The following is a 22,268-nucleotide window of genomic DNA, read 5'->3' on the forward strand; positions in this document are numbered from 1 at the left end:
GTGTTCGGCAGCGCGGCTCGGCGGTGGGGGTGTTTAGCGGCGCTCGGCGGGAGGTGTGTGTGGCGGCGAGAGGGTGGGGGGGCGTGGCGCTCGGGGGGGGGGGGGGGTGTTCATTCATATCTGTTGTTTTGTGCCAAAAGCTATTCTGTGCATGTTTAGTTGGTGAAAAAGTTTGGTTGCCTTCTCCTAGCTCCTGATCTAAGGCACTGTGTATAAAACATTTAACTATTTTAACATCTGAATTGGTTGATTTTATTACATGTTTTGCATGTAACTTTATTCTTAAGTAGAAACTAAGAGAAAGCAAAAAATAATAGGCATCTCTGATCAAACCTAAAACACCAGTGGTTTTTAATCAGTACGGCCATAACTTTTTTTCCTACAAAAACATTTGGCTTATTTTTTTTCCTTGCTTAGTTTCCCACAGGGATAAAAAGAACTATATGAGCATCTGATAATCTTTGATATCTTTAACCCTTTCTTTTACAGAAAAAATATGAAACATGTTTTTGCACGATGTGAAACAGTACAGTGGACAAACTCATACGTTTTACCAGAGTTTCCTTATGATGTCCAATGCATATTAGCAGAAAGGAAATGCCCTGACCACAGCATGAGAATAAGGATTATTGAATTTTTACAGGCAGACATGACAAAATACTTGGAAGGATCACTGTAAGTACAGTAGTTTTTGGATTCACTCTTTTTTTGGGGGGTGCAACTGACTGCACAATAAATTCCCAGATGATGATGAACCAGTCTTTGCAATCTGTAAACTTAAATGGTTAAAGTCATTGATTTAAAGCCCACTGAAGTCAGTGGAAAAAACACTCTTGGTTTTAATGATGGACTTTAGATCAAGCTCTAAAGGCTCTTCCCATGCATTACTTTTAGGATAATTTCTTCTTCATTTAATGTAAATATTTTGGAAACACTGTATCAATTTAACTTGATATCCTCTTAAAAAAACCCACCAGACTTCAAATTGACAAAAAGTGTCTAAAATGCCACCTATTCCTATATTTTCTTTTTATCTTGTTTGAACAGGTACCCAAACAGTCAGCAGTATAATGTTGTCGTCAATGCATTGCTTCAGGCATATCCATTCCTTGATGAGGATGGGAATGGCTTTGTAAGTATCATAATTAGTGCAGTTCTCAGTTTATCTTTAATCTCTATCAAATATGAAACTTTTTTAATCTAGTTGTTTAGAGGGAGACTAATTCAGAGAGAATTAATATCAGTTTGTTTGGTGTTTTTATTTTGCATAGTGCTGCAGCTTCTATTTTAAGTTATGTATCCCAAATAACATACTTAATTTTAAGCACCAGTAATTGCACAGGGTTAATTAAATTACATGCTGTTTATCAAAGCCACTGTCAGATCATACATGCATAAGTACTAATGAAAAGTTACCTAGCTGTTGCTTGCATTGACTTTCTCTATAATATGCTTTTTTTCTAAAAAAAACTGTTAAACATGTGATTGTTTAAAAAATCATGGTGATGATACAGCTATGCCAGGCCAGTGGAAAATTGTATTTGTATGGGGGAGATATAAACATTACATTATGAATATTTTTGGTGTTTGCCTTATGCTACTGCAATGCATTGTGATCATCATTAGTGAACTTGTTTACTATTACCTATATCAAGTAGTTATTGTGTTTATGTATTTTTAAATATGGCAGGAGTAGGTACATTTGGAGTAAATAGCTCAGTAGACCATCACTAGGGCTCTCATGTGGTTACAGCAGGAAGCTGAATGGAAGGAGGAGATGCTGTTAGGTTTGGATGTAATTTTTCATTTTCAGGGTCCAGAAAACAGATCTGCAAAGATAATGTTCAGGCCTGTTGACTTCACATCATTGCCTTGCCATGTGATACAGCACCTGGTAAAAGACTGTGGGAGGTGGAGGAGGGTTTGCTCTGAGAGACACATACATGTCCTCCACAGAGTTATTGCAGAAAATGCAATGTAAGGAAAAATGTGATGAATATCCCAATTCTCCTTTCAGGCTGGGCATTGTGATAGGGAAGTACCACACTGAAGTAAGCAAACGCCCCATCCTGGGAAGGAAAGGCGAGGTAGAGCATCAATGAGCTATATTCTACCCTTATTTTTGCTCAAAATTCCCATTGAGAACCCCCAATAGGAGTTCCATGCCTGGGTCATTGGTATGACATGACCCCATTTGTAAAGACTGACTAGAATCCATTTGTGAGTGTTTCTAAGGTCCCATTTACAGAACTTCATTTTAGGGAAAATTTTAGGAAATATTGTGGAAAATTTTAGGAAAAATTGTATTTAAATGTGGCTCTGAAAGCAACTTTTCCTAACAAATGTAGACATGGCTAAACTGTGCTATAAATCATTTTATAAAACTGTTCTTTGTCAAATCGTTCATCCCTTTCTGCATTGGTTGGGGACATTGCATTAGCAGCCTGCTAGCAAAAACTGTATTTGGGGAGTAGCATAACGCAGACTGAGCAAGCAGCTGAGTGGGGCAGAGGCTTCTGTTTTGGTAATGTGTCTGTTTTATATTTGACATTTCATTCAGTTACTGGGCAACATAGCTGGAAGAAACAACAAAAGCATGCAAGGAAAAGGTTAAATCTAAAGAGTCACAATCTTGCTAATCTCATATGTTAAAAGTTTGAGTGAGGTCCCCCCTTCCCCCCCAATTGATATTTAAAAAGAAAAAAAAAGGTTCTTTTTATTTGCCTTTTGTTTTATGAGCCTATGGGTCACATTTTAATGCAACCATGAGGGCTAGAAGTTTACTATTCTTTAAATGAAAGCAGAGATTCTTAAGTATACCCATGACTCCGGCAGATGGGGCTTTAAAAAAACAAACCAGTTATTGCGAGAATCATAATAATCATAAGAATTTACAACGCTGGATTCATAATACCTAAAAAGACGGTATCGTTGCCTGATTCCTTCTTGGTGGAATCGGGCTCAGAAGAATGGAAACATAATGCTTCTCATGTCACCTCTTCTAAAAATGTTTTGGACAAATGTAAGGAAATAAAGGAGTTGCTGGAATCACCAGTAGTGCTAACACTGATGATTCAAATATCTTATGAGACATCTGAAACAATCAGATAATTGGATTTTCAAATAAGTGAAACTTGTTTCTCCATCAGTTTTGAATATGGGGAATATACTCCTATTTGAGATCATCAGAAACTTGGATAATTAGGGATTACCTACAATCTCTGAAAAGGTGTTGAAAGAGTCTGTGCTAAACATAGCAAAGAAAACAGCCCGAAGGTGAAGTGGGAATTTCAGTACTGGAGGACTCTGCCAACAAAACGTAAATGTAACAATGTTTGTAAAATGATATGTTCTGGCTAAGAGACAGATTATGAAAATAAAACTAAATATATCAACATTTGAAATTGGGGCTGCTAAAAGGCATACAAGTAGGGAGCTTGCAGCAAGTTTGTATTGACAGTTGGTCATGTTGTTACGGGGCTGGGTAAGGGAGGTGGATGGAAAGGGTACACCAAACAGAACCTGAGCAGTAGACCTCAGGGAATAATAGCACAAGTGCTAAGGCTGGCAGATAAAATGTTACCCAGAAGACTAAAAGCCATTGTAAACTAATCTGTCAAAGACTCTCTGACTTCATTTATCTAGATTTCTCAACTGAGTTACAGGAAAAAAGTCTATTCAGTCTTTACAGAAAACTGACTAAAAGTTACAGGAATTCGATTTTGTTCTCCTATAACCAGTGCTATGTGTATCTCCTGGCACAATGGACTCAGATTCTGTAGGAGGTATTTTTTTTCTGTTCTGCAAATGAAACGCCAAATTCCTCTGCAATGTTAATTAGGTTATCCCCCCCGCCCCTCCCCCCCAATACATTGCTAGGTCGCAGCTATGGGCCCCAGCTCCTGGAGTCATGCAATTTATCAAATAATATATTTTCACTTAAAAAAAAATAAAATTCTACTCCACCTGGTTGTGGAGATAAATTTGAAAACATGACCCATATGTAATTGAAGCTTCAGATTCGGGCAGATGTTGCTGATAGCTTAATGCAATCGTTTTGAAAATAGTGAGCTGTCCCATTCATCTCAATGGGGTAACTCCAACACCTACTGCTCTGGGACCTCCCCACCAATATCATCCTAGCGGAGAACTCTCTGTGTGGCAGGAAAAGGCCTGGCCTACCCATGCAGATGAAAACCCAGATGCTAGAGAAAATACTGTAGAGATGCCATGCCAGTCCCCCTGCTCTGGGAAGAGAAGGAGCTCCCTGTCCTCATTACTCCAAGTGTGTGTGGGGTGCTATTGCCCAGGGGTGATACCTTGAGAGTTTAGCCACAGGGGGGGTCCTCTGTAGTGGTCTGGAAATGGAATTTACATCTCATGGGTAATGTCAACATTTCAAAATTTGTTTCCATTCTGAATCGGAACAAGAAGTCAAAATATTGAAAATTCTCAAAAAATTCAGAAGAGTTTTGAATATGAAATGTTGGAACAAAAACTGTCAGTATTTTTGATGGAAATTACTTGACGTTTCGGAAATGGAAAATTAAAAAAAACTTTTGGAAAAATCTTAAAATTTAAAGTAGATCGATTCCAGTGAAACAACATTTGCCCTTCAGGAAAGTTTTCATGCAAAATTTTTTTTACTAGCTCTAGTTTTCTAATATTGATACTTGTTTCAGTGTAAAATATAAAAAAGTATAACTTAAATTCAATTAATACTTTTCTTTTTTTATGGAGAAAAAGGTAATTTAGATGTTAGGAATCTCAAACGGACAGAGCAAGATCTTGTAAAGGTCAAGAGTGTCTCCAGTATTAGTAGGAGAAACATGAAAGTAGAATCCTACACAAAAGCTTGTCATTTCTTTTTGTGGTAAAGAGGTAACCAGAAGGATGCCTGTCTACTACTGGTCATTTAAAAATTATTCATAATACCAGTCAACATTTGAGATATCTGTTTTAAACAAATAAGAAAGTTGTCTTGCTCTCTATTTAGAGTGGGAGGTGGGTAAGAATTAAGACAAAAACCTCAATTTAAAGAAAAGAGTGGCTTAAAGCTACTAAATGCAAAGTTATATCCCTGTAATCCATTAGTGAAGAGCTTTGAGCTACTTTTGGAATGAAACAAAAGTTTTACCACATAGGACTGGCTTGGGGATGAGAGAGGAAATCAATGCTTGAATCTTATTTAAGGTCTCTGCTCCCCTCCTCCCTCCCCCACCCCAGCTCCCTCCAATAGTCCTCCCTCTTACTTGAAAGATATATCCGAAGTCACATGGAACACTTGGAAAGAAAATCTAACTTTTTAGGCATGGGATATGATGGGAATTTCTGGTCTATAGTATAAACTGAATGGTATATAAAAAGTGTTAGAATAAACAGGATTTATATAAGAACAACAAATGTCTTTAAGGATATTGTATTTTAGGAAAAAACTAGTTCTGAATGCTTCAAACATATTAAAATTTTGAACACAAACATGATTAATTTGTGTGGATATGCCCTAATACTTTCTACTCTTTATTTAAAAAGAATCCTTAAAGTCACTTTGTATACAAGTTTTTATTCCTATCAAAGAAAAAAATACAAGTTAAGCACAGTGGAAAAGCAGCCAAAAACAAAACAAAAAATTGGTGATCTCTTACAGAAAAAGATTAATAGGAATTTAATTAAAGCCACTCTAGAGAAAGGCTGAGATCTCTCCCATTAAGAACTAACAACAAAAGATAAAATATTGAAAACACAAACATTAACATGGGCAAATTCTGGAGTTGTGATGCTAGTTTGTATTATTATTTAGAATAACTTTATTAAATTTTAAATATATACACACACAACTAAACTATTTATGTAAGTTAATATATTATGAGAAGCTATTTGCTACCTAACTTTAGCTATACTTGAAAATATAAATCAATTATTTGTATTACAAAATTTACAAACAAAATTTGTTTATAAAATTCCAACTAATTAAATATAAAACCAACAAGATAAAAAATTCAAAGGAGGGAGATAGACAAGAAGGGAAGGAAGTGGGTAGAAAAGAGGAGGGCTGCATTTAATAGGATCATTCAGATACTTACAGGAAAGAATTTTTCTTGGGTATTTCTATTATATTCCATGATGGCCGAGCTTACAATGTCTGTGTTCCAGTCTTCAATTGTTGGTCATTTTTTGGATTTCCATTTTTCTAATACTAGTCTTTCAGCAGTAATTAGTGCTCCACTGAGCCAAAGTTTTTCAGATTTATTCAGCTTCCAATTAACATTTAAAATTACATGTTTCACTTGTAACACAGTTTTATTTGATAGGCAAAAATAAACTCTGCAATTAAGTTCTGCCCAAAACGTACAGGTATAGGAGCATTCCCAGAGCATATGGATTAAGTTAGCAGCTGCTGAATCATAGCACCAACATTTGTCTGACTTAACGGCACCCATTTTGAACAGTCGGAGAAGAGTCCAATGCAGCCTGCATACGATTTTCTGTGGGATTAATCTTTAAACGGAGGTCCAAAGAACAGATTGGCAAACTGGCTAAAATTTGTTTCCATTGGTTAGCAGAGAATTTCTTCTTTAGGGAATCCATGTTTAATTCAGATTTGCCGGCCAAGTGTGCATATACTTGCATATACATAGGTCTTGGCAATCGGTAATATTTGGGGAAATGAAAGCAGTTCCCAGGTGGATCGGGGTAGCATAGGCATCTGGGCCAAACAGATGGTAGATGGCATGTTTAAGGTGGATCTATGGCCGCTCCTTCTTAGTCGCTAGATTAAACCTTTCTTTTAATATTGTAAAAGGGAGGAAGGTATAATTTTCAATAAATTGACTGATGGTCAAAATCCCTTTCCTAATCGAATCTGTCCAAATGATGGGGTTGCCTGCTATACAGAGTTTTGAGTTACCCCAGATGGAGGCCTTGGTACATAGGAAGGGGGTGTTTTTGGCTGCCACCATGGTTGGTAGGTAGTGATCAGCATGCAGCACGTTGGAAATAGGTTAAAGGAGCCACCAATGCTGCTTCCAGATGGATCCAATCCAGGGCTCTACAGCTCGCTGTCTTGCTTGGCTAATTATTGCCTGATGGTAAAGTTTAAAATTGGGAAATCTAAAACCTCTGTCTTGATAGGGAGCTGTAATCTTGTAAGGCGATTCTGGGTTTGTTACCAGCACTCCACAAGGAGGATCTGAACATGTTGATTTTAGTAAAATTAAAAGGGAGGAATATGGCTAGGGAGGGAGGGAGTTCAATCAAAATGAATGCCCTCCCAGGATCCTCTTTATTCTGTTTATTTTTCTCCAAATGGGGAAAGGCAGTGCCTGCCATCTGTTTAAATAGTTTGCTAACTGCATGATTAATGGGGGTAGGTTAACCTTGACTATGTTTTTAATTTCCTTAGAGAACAGGATGCCAAGATATCTGAGGTTTGTCTGTTGCCATCTAAATGTCCCTGTAGGAGAGCCACTTCCAACTAAATCCAATAAGGTCTTCATTGCTTCTGACTTATCCCAACTTATCTTTGTAGCCGGAGAGTTTACCAAAGTTATCCATGGTTTGAAGGATATTGGGAATAGCTTGATCTGGATTTTTAATAAAGAGGAGGAGGTCATCTGTATATGGAAAGATTTTTGTCTCCTGATTCCCTGATTTGATCCCTTGAATACCTTGGTGTTCTGTGATTAGTACTGTAAGTGGTTCTAATACTAGACTAAACAGAGAGGGGGCGAGAGAGGGCATCTCTGTCTAGTTCCCCAAAACAGATTAAAGCGGGGGAAGGGGAGTTGTCTGAGATATTGTGCTATTTATTAGGATACAAGAGTTGGGATTGGAATATAATAGCTGTATCCATGAAATAGGACTTTCCCAACCCAAATTTATCCCTGGTAAGAAACATATTGCTGGTTCACTCTGTCAAAGGCTGTCTCTGCATCAAGTGAAATGATTGCATGGGAATTTCAAGAGTGTTGATGGAATGCCATAACGTTAATCAATGGACATGTGTTCTCTGAACCACGACTTTTTAAAATAAATCCCACCTGATTGGGGTGAACCATTTCATTCATTGTTTTTTCAAGTGCTTAGCCAATGTTTTTGAAAGTATTTTTATATCAGTATTGATTAAAGAGATGGGTCTATAGCTGTTAACACTTTTGCACATCCTTCCTTGGTTTAAACAATACAGTAATTAAGGCTTCCCTCATTATAGGGGGTAACATACCTTTCCTTTAAGGCATCTTTGTGAATGTATAACAGCTTAGGGGCCAGAATTTTTTTGAAACTTTGATAGAATTCTGTAGGTAGGCCATGAGGGCCGGGGGTCTTGCCCAGACTCATTTCCTCTGAATGCAAACGAGAGGTCAGCCTGGCCTGCTGCTCTTTTGAGATTCGACGAATGTTAAGAGTTTTAACAAAATTATTCAGTTCTTCTCTTCTTCGAGGAATCATTATTGTAAAGAGCCTGGAAGAATTTCAAAAGTTGATCGTAATAACCTGCCCTTGTTCTGATTTGAGTGATGCTACTCTGGATCTTTGACCTCTCATTTTTAAACCGTATGTGAGAATTTTCCTTGCTCTCTCCCTCTGACTTCCAGTGTGTTTGTTTGAGTCTAAAAAGAGAAAATTCGGCTTGTGCTGAAGTAAGTCTATTTACTTCATACCAAACACTGATTAATTTTCTACGATTTTCTTGGGAGAGGGTAGCTGCACGTTCTAAATCCATATCTTGAAGTTTAGTTAATTCCACAAGATTAATTTGGCTAACACTCTTCCTACCTGCTGAGTAGGAAATGATCCTGCCCCTAATAAAAGCTTCTAGTGTATCCCATAGAGTGGATCAGGATATCTTTGGTGTGTCATTTTGTTTTGAGGAAAAAAACAATTTCTTCTGTGTGATAGCTCTGAAAATGTTTATAAAAAGAGAGGAGTGCAGTCTCCATTGTTTACAAGTCCGTTTGTCTCGGGAGGGAAAAATTGTAGTATCGCTGGTGCATGATCAGAGATCATGATAGTGCTTAATAATGAAGTCAAGTCTGAGTCTATTAGAGTCTTAGAAATCAGGAAGAAATCTATTCATGACTATGTAGAATGTGGGGAGGAATAAATGTAAAATCCTTCATTGTAGGGTTGTTCAAGTGCCATTTAACTTTTAACTCCAGTTCTTCCATATAATCTTTTTAATGTTTCTAGTATGTGTTTGTGTATGCTGGGGACAGCCTGACTTGTCTAAAAAAGGGTACAACACCACATTAAAATCTCCTGCTAGAGTGACTGATTCTAGTGGGATATTAATTTAGAAAAAACTTGGATTATCTTTATTGGCTCCATATACATTAATTAGAGTATATATAGAGTCAGAGATCTTAGCCTTCTCCAGCAAAAATCTACCTTCCTTATCTTTATTTACATCTAGAATTAGTAGGTTGAGTCTTTTGTGAAACAATATTGCTACGCCTATGGCTGTTAAACATCCCTTCCCCCATCTATACACTCCTAATTTTCTCTGCCTCCAAGTCACATCAGGCCGTCCCATAGTCTGGTGTTCAGGGCACTCACTTTAGAGGTGGCAGATCCTTATTCAAATTCTCTCTCCCCCTCAAATACAGGGGAGATTTGAGCTGGTGGTCATCCTAGGTGAGTGCCCTAACCACTGGGCTAGAAGTTCTGAGGAAAGCTCTCTCCTTCCTCGCTGGCTTCTTGCAAAAACATAAGCGTTGGACTCCAGGAGAGGGTTCCCAGCTGAGAATCCCAAGCAGAGAGAGGCATCTCCCTCCAGCCTGGATTTAGGCACTGAATTCCCTGAGCAGGGCTTAGGACACATTCCTCTCCTTGGCATCTCCCATTGGTTAGCTTAGGCGGCTCCCCACTCAGTGTGCTGGCTTTTGTGAATCTCGTTCTTAGGCGCCTGTCTCTCCCCCTTCATTGTATAGGAAGCGTGAGTGCCTAATTCAGGCTTTGTGAATCCCAGGGATGTTCTAGGCATCTAAAAGGCGTGAAATGCTCAGTGTCACAATCATTAAGTCTCTTTGTAAATCTAGCCCATAGAATCTGTAAATATATATCCATTTAATATTTCCACAGGTTGTTAATGTTAACCTCTGCACCAAAATACTGTACATCTGATATGGGGGTGGGAGGGCAGAATCAGAAAGCCAGTGATACTACTTTCCCTCATAGTAGGTGCAGCATTCAGAATAGAATTAAAAATAATAATAATTCAGCACTTTTTGTACAGTACTGTTCTATCTGCGGTATCCTTTTAGAGGGCTTAAAGGCAGCCTTTTGAAAAGATCTGGATACGAGCAGTTAATGACCTCCATTTCAGTTTACTTTAGCCAGTTTCTACGAAACAACTTATACACTATATCAAACTTCAAAAAGCAAATAATTGTTTTATCAAATGTAATTTGGGGGTGGAGAGAAATTGAGAGCATGTGCAAATGCCTACCTTCTATATATGAATCCTCCCTCAAAGTTCAGCATTACACAGCAGCACTAGCGCAGTGAAACCGTGAATCTCATTGTTGACATTTTTGATTATATAACTGTTGCATACAAAATTATTATTCTTTAGTAAATTGCTACATTTAATCTGCCCATAATCCTCTCCCTTCTGTGTCAGATACACAGAGTAATCCTTGTTCTCTTCCGATGAACATGGCAAATCTTCTTGTTTTTGTGGTGTTAGTAATAATAAAGTGACCCAGTGGGCTACCGGTTAAATCCATTTAAGAATGGCAAGACAGATGCCTCCACTTGCCCTCCAGAACACATCTCACTGACTACCACCACTTGGGAAGCAGGATAAATATATGTAATGGCAATTTTATCTCAACTGATGAAACAGTTTGTGTGAGCAGGGTTTTGCAGAAGCTTATGGGAATCCTATTACAGAAATAGATTTAGCTAAACTCTTAATGTATGTGAGGGGAGGAGGATGAAATATCTAAGTGTTTTGAACTTTGAACTTGAGAGATCTAAAGCTCTACATAGGTGGCTGCTGAAAAAATCAGCTAAAAGATGTCTCCAAGACAAAGATGCGATTAAAAGAAAAATCTGCAAAATAACCAATTAAAATGATATTTAAAACTGGCAGAGTAATATGTGTTAAATATATCATGTCCCAAAAATATTTATTTAACATCAGAGATTAAATATACTTTATAAGTACTAAATTAAGAATTATTTGGCTTTTTTTTTTATTAAAAAAAGATGTTTTCACAACATTCTCTGGGCACATGAAAACAAGCAGGTTGACTATTTGATAGTACTAAATATAAATACTTATGGCCAGGCTTCTAAGGATGCAGATAGAGGGATTTTCAAAAGCATATAGGGGAGGGATAGCTCAGTGGTTTGAGCATTGGCCTCCTAAACCCAGGGTTGTGAGCTCAATCCTTGAGGGGGCCACTTAGGTATCTGGGGCAAAAATCATTACTTGGTCCTGCTAGTGAAGGCAGGGGGCTGGACTTGTCCCTTCCAGTTCTATGAGATAGGTATATCTCCATATTATAGATGTTGCAATTAATGAGAGTTAGGTGCCTGTGCAGTTTTGAAAATCCCACTAGATGCCTAAATACTTTTTAAAAAATCTGGCTTTTAACCCTCAAATTGAGCTGTTAGCATATGGGTGTAGGGCAAAAGCCCGAGTGAACAGAAGGACTATATTTTTAACCATGAAGTTCAAGTCAGTCAATATCTCACCAATAGGGGAGATCAGTTCCAAAGTCAAAGGCTATTATATGTTGAAGTCTAAGTGAAGACTAAATGCCTGGTTGAATATCTTAAAGAAAAGGAAAAAATGCAACAACCCCCCTGGCCCCTTTTTGACTAACAGAACCAAATGAATGTGAATATGTTAGCAAAAAACCCTGCTTCCTTTCATTTTGCTACTGTTCACGGGTCATTCTGTGGCAATTGCTCTATAGGTAAAGTTGCAACTGAATTTCCATTATAAGCTGATTTTTGGCTTTTCCCCCCCCTTTCCTTCTGTCAAGCTGTCTGGAGTAGCTCATGACCAGGAGCGCCAATGTCATGGCAGACAGTTACAAACCAGGGCACAAACCCCAAACTGGTTGTGAGCTCTATACTTAGATTTTACCAACCAGGTATCAAGTGTGAACTCCTCAGGCACTACAACAGCCTTAACATGGAGTCACAGACAGTCCCTTGGGTACTCTGGTCTATCTTGCCACCCAGGCAAGTCTGTCTTTGTGATAGATGGTCCCTTATATCACAAGTCACAACAATATCCACATTACTTTCAGTTCCAAAGGACCAATCACTCACCTCATCATTTGTACCTCAGAGCTCACACTGAAGACAATGCTTTTAGCCAATCCTATAATAAACTAACTAAAGATTTATTAACCAGGGACAAGAAATGAGTTATTTACAAGGTTAAAGCAGGTAAACATGCACATAAAATGAATTAGTCTTAGGTTTCAAAAAGTAATAGAAGCTGCTGTATTGTGCAAGCTCTGTTTGCCCTTTAGGGTTAACTGAAGCTAAACATCTGGGGATCCCTTGCTTATGCTTAGAAATCTTGCCTTCTCCCTGAAGTCCAAGCAGCATAGGGGAATAATCATTTCTTCTTGACAGGGATTTTTATTCCCTTCCCCCAGAGCTCAAGATGATGGGAGGAAGGTTTGTTCAGTCTTCTTTTCATGGGTGTGGGATGAACAATCAGCAAAGTCTTTTGTCCACTGTTGTTTCACAATGGCTGATCTGATATCTATGGGCTTTCTTTTGCTGGGGCAAAGATGACCTCTCTTGTAAACTAGCATTTCACACTCAGTAATGCTTCTCTCCGTTTTAGAGCAAACACTTAAATATTACCTTATAATGTGGGATACAGATATTCCAAGTGAGATTAATGCATACAGCAACTCACAAACATTTCATAAAGTCCAAACACTAAACACATCTTTATAAATCTAATACCTATTTTACAAATTCCAACACTCATCTCTGTGTTAGTATTGTTAAAATAGATATTAGCAGAGATGTTTAGTGAGCCAGACTGATCTCCAGCTATGCATTTGTCAGTGTTCAGTGACGCTTTGGGGCCTTGACATGAGCTGGCACCTGGTCTGCCAGTGTCACACATCTTCTCCCAAAATTAGCCAAAAAAGGTAATATTGGCCTGAAAATAGAAAAGTTAGGATGGGGGCCAAGGTAGATATTTTTCTACCAAATCTGAAGTGAATCAGACACATGGTTCCTAAATTATAATCTAAAGATAAAGGTGTTCACCAGAGCTGGGAAAGTTCTTTAGTGGGTTTCTTGTTTGCCACTTTTCAGGTGAGAAATGAAACTTAGTTTACTGGATTCCCTTAGCTGAGATCCGATGCCCAGCCCCCAGTTGGTTACTTAGCCCTGGTCTACACTACAGAGTTAGGAGGGAGATAAGGCAGCTTACATTGACCTAACTCTGTAAGCATCTATGCTAAAATGTTGCTCCCGCCAACGTAACTTGCCTGCTATGCCAATTTATTAACTCCACCTCCATGAGAGGTGTAGCTCTTCGGTCAACGTAGTTAAGGTGATGCAGTATCAATATAGACACTGTTGCTTACATCAACTGTTTCTGCCTTTCAGAAGCCATCCCATAATGCCGCACACTGACTGTTAAATCGGTGCAAGCTCTCCTGGTGAGGACATGCACTGCCGACACAAGGAGAGTAGTGTGGACATGTAAAAGTGATTTAATTACCGCAGAGGCTGTTTGTCGATGTAACTTAGGTTGACATAGTTTTGTAGTGTAGACATACCCTTAAAGACTACATTCACAAGCTACTATCTTTGTAAGCGTAAGCTTCATTGGTGGGATATTGTCAACTGGAAAAAAATAATTCTCCCATTGAAAAGCTCATGAAAGGTCCTGTGCACCTCCTAAAGCTCATGAAGTTCTCCGCTCCTGCAGCCCTGAGCACCTGAAAGTTGTGAACAAGAGGATATGCGTGTATGTTTGTGCCACTGTAGTTGATACCACCACACCGGAGGTAGCCCATAGGAAAAGGGTGAATGAGCTCTGATTTCCTTCCCCCCCGCCCCCAACTTCAGCTCTCGTCTTAAAATCCTCCAGTGGTTCTCTGTGGATTATAGCAGTAGGACCACAGGAGGTTTGTTGGGTGGAAAAGGCAAGAAGTGCTAGTACTTGTCCACTGACTTTTCTTGAGCACCCTTCTCCCTCCCTGCACGTCTCTGTTCCTGGCAGCCCTTCCCTATTACCTGATCTCTGGTAGGGCATCATGGGGAAATGGGTCTCTGAAAGAGATGTTGTAATAATTGGGACCTATTCCGGTTGTGAGCTGACCTGTGGGAAAGGGGATAGAAATTGATAAAATGGTTCTATTACCTGTAATAACAGAGGGCATGTGGAGGCAGAGGGCTGTTGGGGAGAAATGGAGACATGGGGGAATGGATGCCTTGCTGAGGGGAAGAGAGAGGCTGCTAGCAGCTCAGGGTTGAGGGGGGGAGGGGAGAGCATTTAGAAGCAGATCAGCGTGCCTGAAGAAAGCAAGGAAGTATATAGTCTGTTAATGTTTAGGTACCAAATTACTTAGGGCTGGTCTACACTAACCCCCCAATTGGAACTAAGATACGCAACTTCAGCTACGTGAATAACGTAGCTGAAGTCGACGTACCTTAGTTTGAACTTACCGCGGTCCAGACGCGGCAGGCAGGCTCCCCCGTCGACTCTGCATACTCCTCTCGCCGAGCAGGAGTACCGGCGTCGACGGCGAGCACTTCTGGGTTCGATTTATCACATCCAGACAAGACGCGATAAATCGAACCCAGAAGTTCGATTGCTTGCCGCCGAACCAGCGGGTAAGTATAGACGTACCCTTAGTTGGCTTTACACTGTGTGTGCCTGATGTGCTTGTGCGACCACACGGCTTTTCTCTGATGGGATCTACCATTAACGAAACACTTGTAAACTCATGTTACAGCAACCGTTTCTACCTCAACCTTACTTATGCTGTCTTAACCAGCTCGAGCATAATAAAGCAGCCCTCTGGAAGTTTGGCTGTGAGAGTATTGTGCTGCATTGCCGAGAAAATTGGCTTACACTGGAAAATTTCCATGTAGCACAAGAACATTACGCAAAATTCTCTTCTACAAGTATCAAGTACATCACTCCATTGAGGACCTAAAAATATTATTGATGACTCACTTCTCTGAGAAAACAGAACAATTTCCCACTGTAAACATGGGAGATGGAGAGAGAATATTCAGTCACTTCAGAAAACACGTTTCATCTGGTTGCCAGCAAAGACACATCTACTGAGGAAAATGTGAATCAGAATCTGATTCTCATTAAGTTGCATAAGGGTATGATATTCTACTGTTCAATTACAGTCCACTTCACTTAGATGCATTGTCCATTATTCACAGAGACTGGGGCCAAGTGATTGCTCAGCGCATACCTATTGTGTCATTAGGTTGCCCTAGTCTGTATACTGTCTCTAGACTAGATGCCTCCAGGAAAAGATGACTGTTATGAAAAAGATTACTGCACTGGCAAAAAAACCCTTCCAAATTCCTCAATTGGAGAAAGGCATGAGATAAAACATGGTACACGGAAACTCTCGTGATATTTGGAATAAATCAGGAAACTGTTGTGGTATTTGGTAAATGCCAGAAGTGAATGTAAAACTATCTTAGCTGAAATTAGCACTTAAGTTCATATGGTCATGATTGTCTTGGGACTAGACAGGTAGACAGAGGAAATTATACACCTCTATCCCGATATAACGCGACCCGATATAACACGAATTCGGATATAACGCAGCAGTAAAGCAGTGCTCCAGGGGGGCGGGGCTGCGCACTCCGGTGGATCAAAGCAAGTTCGATATAACGCAGTTTCACCTATAATGCGGTAAGATTTTTTGGCTCCCAAGGACAGCGTTATATCGAGGTAGAGGTGTATTTCAGTAAAGTGTTTCAGAAATGTGATTTCATGTTTGGGCTTTATAGTTATGTTGTCGTTTAGAAACATGTTAAAGGGACAGCTTGGAGTGGAGGCCGTTTAAAAAATGAAATAAAAGTAGATTCAACAAAAGTCCTGTCAAAACAGGCAGGTTTCCCTGTCTCCAATGGCTCTGGAAGATAGAGAAACACGCTGCATCTACCTCCCCTTCTCTCTTTTTCTCTCTCCCCCCCCCGAACAGAGAAGCAGAAATCCAGGGCACTCTGCCTCCCCACTTCCTGGGAATGGGCAGCACCTCTCTGGCTCCTAGATCGGGGTGGGGTGGGGGAGGGGAGTGTTTGGCAGAGCACCCAGGCTCTCTGCCTTTCTGGCTTGTGAAATGGACAGGGCCCTTCCCTGAGGGCAGCCAATAAAGCCAAAAGATTCCATCTCAGTTCTCCTGAAATGGAATTTTTCTTTATATCTGTTTCCATGAAAAATTTTGCATTTTTGCTATTTTGTTCCTCTTCCAGACTAAACTTTTTCTCAGAAACATGAACATTTTCATGGAAAAGGGGACCCTTTTTTCTGCCATCTCTAGTGAACTGTACTATTGGGTACGATCTTGGCCCTCAAACGCCCTCCCCTGCCAATGCCTATGGTTTAAAATTACTTTCCTATTTTTAAAAAAAGTCTTTCTCTCTCCTGTGCCTGTGTGAAAGACCCACAACCAAGAGAAAACGATTGATTATATTTGGGATGCTGTTAGGTGCTCAGAGGAAACAAACCAAAGAAAAAAAATTCTCCAGTCTTTCTGTGTTAGTAATTTTCGAGCAGACCCACCGACAGCAATTCCGGGGGCCAGGGCTGTCCCTTGGGGGGTGGCAGGGCCCGGGGTGGAAGTGATGAATCTGGCAGTGGCTGGGGCCCCTGGGCCCTTTTAAATCACCCGGCAAATGCCCCCTTTGCCCCCTCGCCCCCCTCGGCAGGTCTGTTTTAGAACTTGTCTACATGAACATTTAGACCGCTGCAAGCTGGGGTGTGAATCTACTGCACTGTCCGTGTGCACCCTGCTGACGCACATTAACAGTTTGTTAGAGTACTTCAATCTAGTCCTCTTTGTCTACATGAACAACTAGACTTCAGCAAATTGCATTAATGCAATTTGAGCCAGTCCTGTTTCAAACACTGAGGTTTCCCTTGTAATTATAGAATGTGAGTTCAGATAGAAATGAGTGTTTCTGGTTGATGCAGTCTTGTTCAAGCACTTGCTTGATAACTGGTTTTGAACATGGTTGCAGTTAGCACCGTTGGGTACTCCACTGACGTACAGAGTTTGGAATTCCAGGATGTTTTGGAAATGCAGGCTTGGGAAACTCTAATCAGTTGGCAAGCAGTTTTTTAGGGCCTCATGTCTGGCTAGTGAAAAACTGATAATATTTTAAAGATCTTGGGCTAGGTTCACAAAAGGATGTAGGTGCCGAACTACCACTTTAGGTACCCAAGTTCTCTCTGTGCGCATGTGTAACCCACACACTTTCTGGGTGTGGTGTTCTGTCCCATCTAGTGGCACCGAGACCACTTAGAGATTCATGAGTCTGCTCTATAGCCTTAGCTAAAAGCCATGTGGCTTTTAGCTCATGCAGTAGAGGCTCATGCACTAAGCTCCAGAGGTCCCAGGTTTGATCCCGCCTGCTGACAACAGAGGTCTGTCAGTGTTACACATGAGCACTGCTGTCTCACTCTAGGTGTGTAGATGCCTAAGCCACAGAGTGATGCACAAACCAGGGGAAGATAGGTATTCCTTTGCTTAGCTTGCCTGAAGGGCCCAATCTGGTATGTGTGCTCAGATGTTGCCTATGGGATCAGGCCACATATGTGAACCTGCAGAAAACAGCCAGGGAATACCTCACTCATAATTTATAGCCCAGTGGTTAGAGCACTCACTTGGGATGTGGAAGATCCCCAGTCAAGTCCCCTCTGTGTCTGATGAGGAGAAAGGATTTGAATAGGTATCTCCTACCTGTCAGGGGAGTACCCTAATCACTGATCTATAGGATGTTTTGATATGGAATCCCCTCAACTTCCTCCATTGAAGCTGTTCCACTGTGAATTAATAATGAAAGAGTCATTGGCCAGAGAGAACGAGCAAGCATCAGAATTGACTCTGTAGCCTGGTGGTTAGAACGCTCACCTGGGAGATGAGAGATACAGAATCCAGTCCCCTTGCTCCCATGAATTTTTTAAATTGTTTATTCAAGTGGATTAGCTTTAACAGGGGAGAGTGACCCACATCAGAATATCCCATAGCCCAGTGGCTAAGGTGCTCACCTGAGAAGTGACAGATCTGCCTAATGAGAAGGGAGTTGAACACAGAGGGGGGACATGAGCTGGGGAGTCTCCCACATCCCAGGTGAGTATCCTAGTCGCTGAGCTAAAAGTTATGTGGAAGGTCTGCCCCTTCCCCTGGCTCCTTGTAAAAACAGCATTGGCAGCTAATGCCAAAAGAGGGTTTGCAGCTGAGAATCCCAAGCAGAGGGAGGCATTGAACACCCTTAAAGGAGCAGTGCTTAGGACACACTCTTTGCTTCAGTATCTCCCATTGGATAGCCTAGACTGGGAGCCACCTACCATGCTGTTTTTGTGAATCCCATCCAGAGGCACCTATCTGTCTCTACTCATCGTATAGGGATCTTAGTGCCAGAATCCCGGTGATTTTGTAGGAACTGGGACACAGAGTGTTGCCACGCCAAAGTTTCTTTGTGAAACTGGCTCCTTGTGGCCTGGACTGTTTAATCATGGACCCATGTTGGCTCAAAGTTTAAAAGTTCAGAAGCAAGTGCTGATCTGCGGGATGTGTAGCTCTACATCATCATCTCCTCCTATTTCCAATGCCAAGTATAGGTAGGACTTTGGTACCTAGACTGCCAACCAACTCAAGTCTAGGCCCATTTTATAGATGGGGAAATGAGGCATAGAGAGGCTAAATGACTTACCAAAGGTCACATAGAAAGTCTGAAGCAAAACAGGGACTTGAACCCAGGTCTCCCATGCTCTAAGTTAGTGACCTAACCACCAGGCAGTCCTTCTTTGTAATTCTATAGGCTTTATTTAGTTTGGTATTGTTCCTACGTCTCTCCGAAAATAAGAATAGTCTGATACTTTGTAACTGCGGGAAGCGGTGCTGGAAATAGGGGACTTATTTTTGTGTCAATTTTATACATTTGAGTGACTCCTGGAGCATCTCTTCCTCTCAGCCAATTTAATACTTGCTCAATTTTGTAACCTTTTATTGCAGAAATGTGAATAATACGATAAACAGCAACTCTCACAGGAAGGATTTACAAACTGAGTCATTGATCCAATTGTCAAAATTAGCATCATTGTCTTGGGTTTGCCACTTTTCAGGTGCTGCTCAGATAGCCCAGTATTGGGAGTGATATAAGAACTTATCTAGAATAGCTCTCTTTAAGAACAGTAAGAGGAGACAAAACTTCCATTGGGACTTCCAATGGCATTTCCTCCTGCCATGCTAAGTATTTGGGGTGATAGAGTGGGGAGTCTCATTGAGGCACAAACAACTCGTATAGTTAACTCATTAATTCTAAAGGACGTGCTTGTAAATTAAAAGAGAGCCTCAATAAGATATCACTGCTCCAAGCTGGGTCTTGACTATATCAAATGAAAAATCAGATGTTTTCTCCACATTTTGGTATGCTTCAAATATGAAGTTTTATGTTACCATCTCGTAGAAGCCAGTACACCACAGATATTTCCAGGGAAACTTGAGTTGGGGCAGTAAATTGGGATTAAACACAAGTAAACAGCAAAGAGCTTCAATCAGTAACTTTCACCATCTTTTAACGTATAGTCTATTTTTCTCTCTTATGCTGCTAGTTCAGATAAAGCTACAAAATACTAATTTGATGGACATTGGTGATATTAGGAGGCAGATATGACAGAGTGGCATTCAAACTGCAGCTTGTCTGTTTTCTGGCCCATACTGCAATTTCCTGCTTTTCTTTGGGACAGCCTCTGCGTATTGGGTTTAGGTACCTAAGTATATAAACTGTAGTTGCAGTTAAAGAAGCGTGCTAAAAATTGGTACCCGTCCTTGTCAGTTTTTCCTTTGTCTAGAAATAGTAGATAATGACCTGCTTTGAGAGAGTGGCGCAAACTCCTGATGGATTCTAATGATGGTGGGTTTTTGTATGCAGTTGCTATGGAAACGAGCCCTTAAAGATCGCTTCAAATATGTGCGGAGACCAATTGAAGATGATGAGCAGGTTATAAGGAACAAATGCAAGTTTGGTCACAGGCGAGGACAGACAAAGAAATCTTCTGCTGAAAACAGATGTGATGAAATCCAAATGGTGCAAATAAAAGTAAGCTTTCTGGTTCCTGTTAGAAGGGAAAGTTCATAAATAACGTGAATGGGAAATATGTACCCTTCCTGCAAATGTCTTTGGGCTCCAGGGTGGCAGTAATACACCACATGCAGAAGTGGGATAGCATGGAGTAGCCCCACCCTACTTGGAGCTAGCCCTGCATGAGGGGCGCTCTTTGGGCCAAGGGAGAAGCAGTTGGGGCTTCTGACCTGCAGCGGGGTGGTGGGGTTAGGGGCTTCTGCCAGAGATGACTGATGCCTGCTGAGAGTGGGGGGCACAATTTAAAGGTTCACCCCCGCAACAGCATGAGGCACGCCTCCCCTTGCCCTCAGTGGCCCCTCCCTGCAGCTCCCTGGTGTTAACTCCACTTGGAGAGGCAGCAGCAAGCAGTTGGGAGCTGCAGGGAAGGGCCGCTGCTTTAGTTCCACGGGGAGAGACAGCAGCAAAGGCAACAGCTCTCCCTATAGCTCCCAGCTGTTTGCTGCTGCCTCTTCCCACAGCCACACCTTCCAGCTTGCCGGGTCCAGCAGCTGCCATGCAGGGAGGGAGCCTGAGGCACCATGTGACTGAATAGGGCCAGCAAACCCTGGAAAAAATTAGGGGGGGGGGCATGTGACTCCATGTGCCCACCCCACATGTTCCCTTCCCCAATGTGTCACCTCCAGCTTCTTCCCAGTGGGGAAGGGGGGGGGGAAGGGTCTTGGGGCCTCAGCCCCGCAGGGCGTGCCTGAGCAGGAGCAGGGCTGAAGCCCCAGCAGGTGCGTCCTGCAAGGCTGAAGCCCCAAGACCCCCTTCCCCGCAGGGCTGAAGCCGAGCCCCAGCGGGCACGCCCTGGCTCTCAAACTACTGAAGATTGTTGTGTGCGGCTCGGACAGTCAGTAAGTTTGGCCACCCATGGTATATAAAAAAACTCCCACTCTGTTAGTGCATGTCACCCATTTTGCATGCATTTTGAACTGGATATAAGTGACTGCACAAAGTGTAGCACAACAGGGACTACAATTTTTCAGTCACCAGATCCAGCCACAGCTGAGCCCTCTGTGTTAATAAGTGTACATGTACATTTGAGCAGATAATTGGTGCCCTTAGATCTTCACACGATAGTCCATCCATGGTATGTTATAAGTAGTCTGTGTACTAATACATAGGGTGCTTATGAATGTACATATGCAGGTGCTGCATCTTTCTGAACTGAATTCTCTATTTAGAGATGAAGCCATTACTGTCAGGTAAGTGACATAAAGTGTGTTAATATTGATGTATCCACTGTAATAAATGCGTTAAGTGTTCTATTATGCTTTGCCAACTCTAATACCACTTATATCAATGCTGCTATTGAAAAAAATACAGTTAAACTTTAAACCACCAAGTTATATCAGTGTTTTGAAAAAGACACACAATCAAATGTTTGGCCTCCAGCTTGATCTATGTATTTCCCTCCTTGTATCTGTTTATGAAGTGTAGGTGTTTCATTGGAGGAGAAAGATGGGGCTTTCTTTTAAACAACTTCTATGTAAATTGTAATCTGGGGTTTGTGGATTACTGAAATTTTTAATCCAAAAATACATCTTGGTTTTGGAACACCCTAAAATCTGTTCATTCCCTTTTTGGAGCTTTGCTTGCAGGTATAAACACATCCCTACTGCTGTATGTTCCAGTTGAAAGTTTTTGTAATTGCAAAAAACAAGAGGCTAATATAAAAAACTGTTGTTTTCTATGGTTAGTCTTGGGCACTATACATAGCGGAGAAGGTGCAGGTTGCCCTTTCCCTGCGTTCATGCAAAAGGGAACACGTAGCGGAGAAGGTGCAGGTTGCCCTTTCCCTACGTTCATGCAAAAGGGAATCTTCATTTGTCTGCTTGCAGGGCCGGCTCCAGGCACCAGCTGAGCAAGCTGGTGCTTGGGGCGGCAGATTGTTCGAGGCGGCATTCTGACCAATCCTAGGGCGGCACGGCCGCTTTTTTTTT

General features: G+C 41.1%; 1 protein-coding gene across 2 annotated transcripts in view; it reads left to right on the forward strand.

Moving 5' to 3' along the window:
- The window catches only part of SAMD3 (sterile alpha motif domain containing 3), an 80,067-nt gene that overhangs the window by 42,735 nt on the left and 15,064 nt on the right, over positions 1-22,268 (forward strand). For both annotated transcript variants that reach the window (XM_024210782.3, XM_024210783.3), the window contains 3 exons: positions 490-675; positions 1,048-1,132; positions 20,131-20,298. In XM_024210782.3, the coding sequence (XP_024066550.2) occupies positions 490-675; positions 1,048-1,132; positions 20,131-20,298 (439 nt within the window). The remainder of the gene's footprint in view (positions 1-489; positions 676-1,047; positions 1,133-20,130; positions 20,299-22,268) is intronic.

This window comes from Terrapene carolina, unplaced genomic scaffold (assembly GCF_002925995.2).
Source record: "Terrapene carolina triunguis isolate 2854851 unplaced genomic scaffold, T_m_triunguis-2.0 Scaffold85, whole genome shotgun sequence".
NCBI classification, from domain to species: domain Eukaryota; kingdom Metazoa; phylum Chordata; order Testudines; family Emydidae; genus Terrapene; species Terrapene triunguis.